An 831-nucleotide genomic window follows, 5' to 3' on the forward strand; every position below is an offset into this window, starting at 1 on the left:
TAGCAAGGAATGCATAGCTAACCCTTTGATGGATTGTTGGTTTGTAGCACACACCAGGGGGTTTTCTTTTCGCCGCATTCTGTCAATTTTCATTTTTATAATATGAAGCTTTGTGACATCTCTTTTGAAACAATACGACATATTTTGATAAAAGCTGAAAGGTTCCAGGAATTTTTGTTCGGTCTACAGAACATCGTAAATATAAAAGATACGTTGGTGGATTGTTCGGATGTGGCACATCCCACTTTAGAAAAACACGTGTAAAAAGCTGGAGGTATGTTCAAGTTTTATGAAATTTGTTTTATTGGATAGTGCAAAGTATGCTGTACATGATGGTATCAAAACATTTTCAATTTTCATAATTTCAAAGTGTTTTATTGGCAAAAAATGCGACAACATTTTCGTTAAAGGATCGTCATTTTTCAGTTTCTTTCTTCGTGTGGACTTATTTTGTAAAATTCGTGAAACAAATAACAGTTTTGAGTGCAACACGCTATTCTGCACATTCTGATACGAAATTCAGGTCTATAGTCTTTTTTTGGTTCCAAACCGACTACGCTTTTCTAAACTTTTTCTATAGTTTTAACGTAAACATATGGAAAAGTATTGAGCAGGAAATCGATATTTCATATTTTATGATTTACATATGCGTTGTTAAAGTAATTTTAAGTATTTTGATTAAAATTTCACTATTTGAAATAAATTTTAAGTCTATTTTAGCTGAAAAATTCAACAAAGTTTACGTAATAAATCTGTTGATCTTCTTTTATTTGGAAGTGCAAGGATTAACATAACAATGCTCACAATAGCTGGAGCAGGATGTTTCATTTC

At 31.6% G+C, this 831-nt stretch overlaps 1 protein-coding gene across 1 annotated transcript; it reads left to right on the plus strand.

Moving 5' to 3' along the window:
• The first annotated feature begins 102 nt into the window (after positions 1–102).
• On the plus strand, positions 103–794 carry Tsp_16042 (conserved hypothetical protein). Its single transcript, XM_003366059.1, has 3 exons — positions 103–260; positions 581–659; positions 711–794. Exons 1-3 carry the CDS (start codon positions 103–105, stop codon positions 792–794), a joined length of 321 nt encoding a protein of 106 aa, XP_003366107.1.
• The last annotated feature ends 37 nt before the right edge of the window (positions 795–831 follow it).

This window comes from Trichinella spiralis, assembly GCF_000181795.1.
Source record: "Trichinella spiralis strain ISS 195 chromosome Unknown Scfld6648, whole genome shotgun sequence".
NCBI classification, from domain to species: domain Eukaryota; kingdom Metazoa; phylum Nematoda; class Enoplea; order Trichinellida; family Trichinellidae; genus Trichinella; species Trichinella spiralis.

Excerpts from the sequence above, each read along its gene's own strand:
- Tsp_16042 (XM_003366059.1), top strand. The coding sequence starts at position 103 with ATGAAGCTTTGTGACATCTCTTTTGAAACAATACGACATATTTTGATA. Across the intron at positions 261-580 it reads CCCACTTTAGAAAAACACGT|TTTTAACGTAAACATATGGA; the intron begins GTAAAAAGCTGG and ends CTTTTTCTATAG. Across the intron at positions 660-710 it reads TTTACATATGCGTTGTTAAA|TCTATTTTAGCTGAAAAATT; the intron begins GTAATTTTAAGT and ends ATAAATTTTAAG.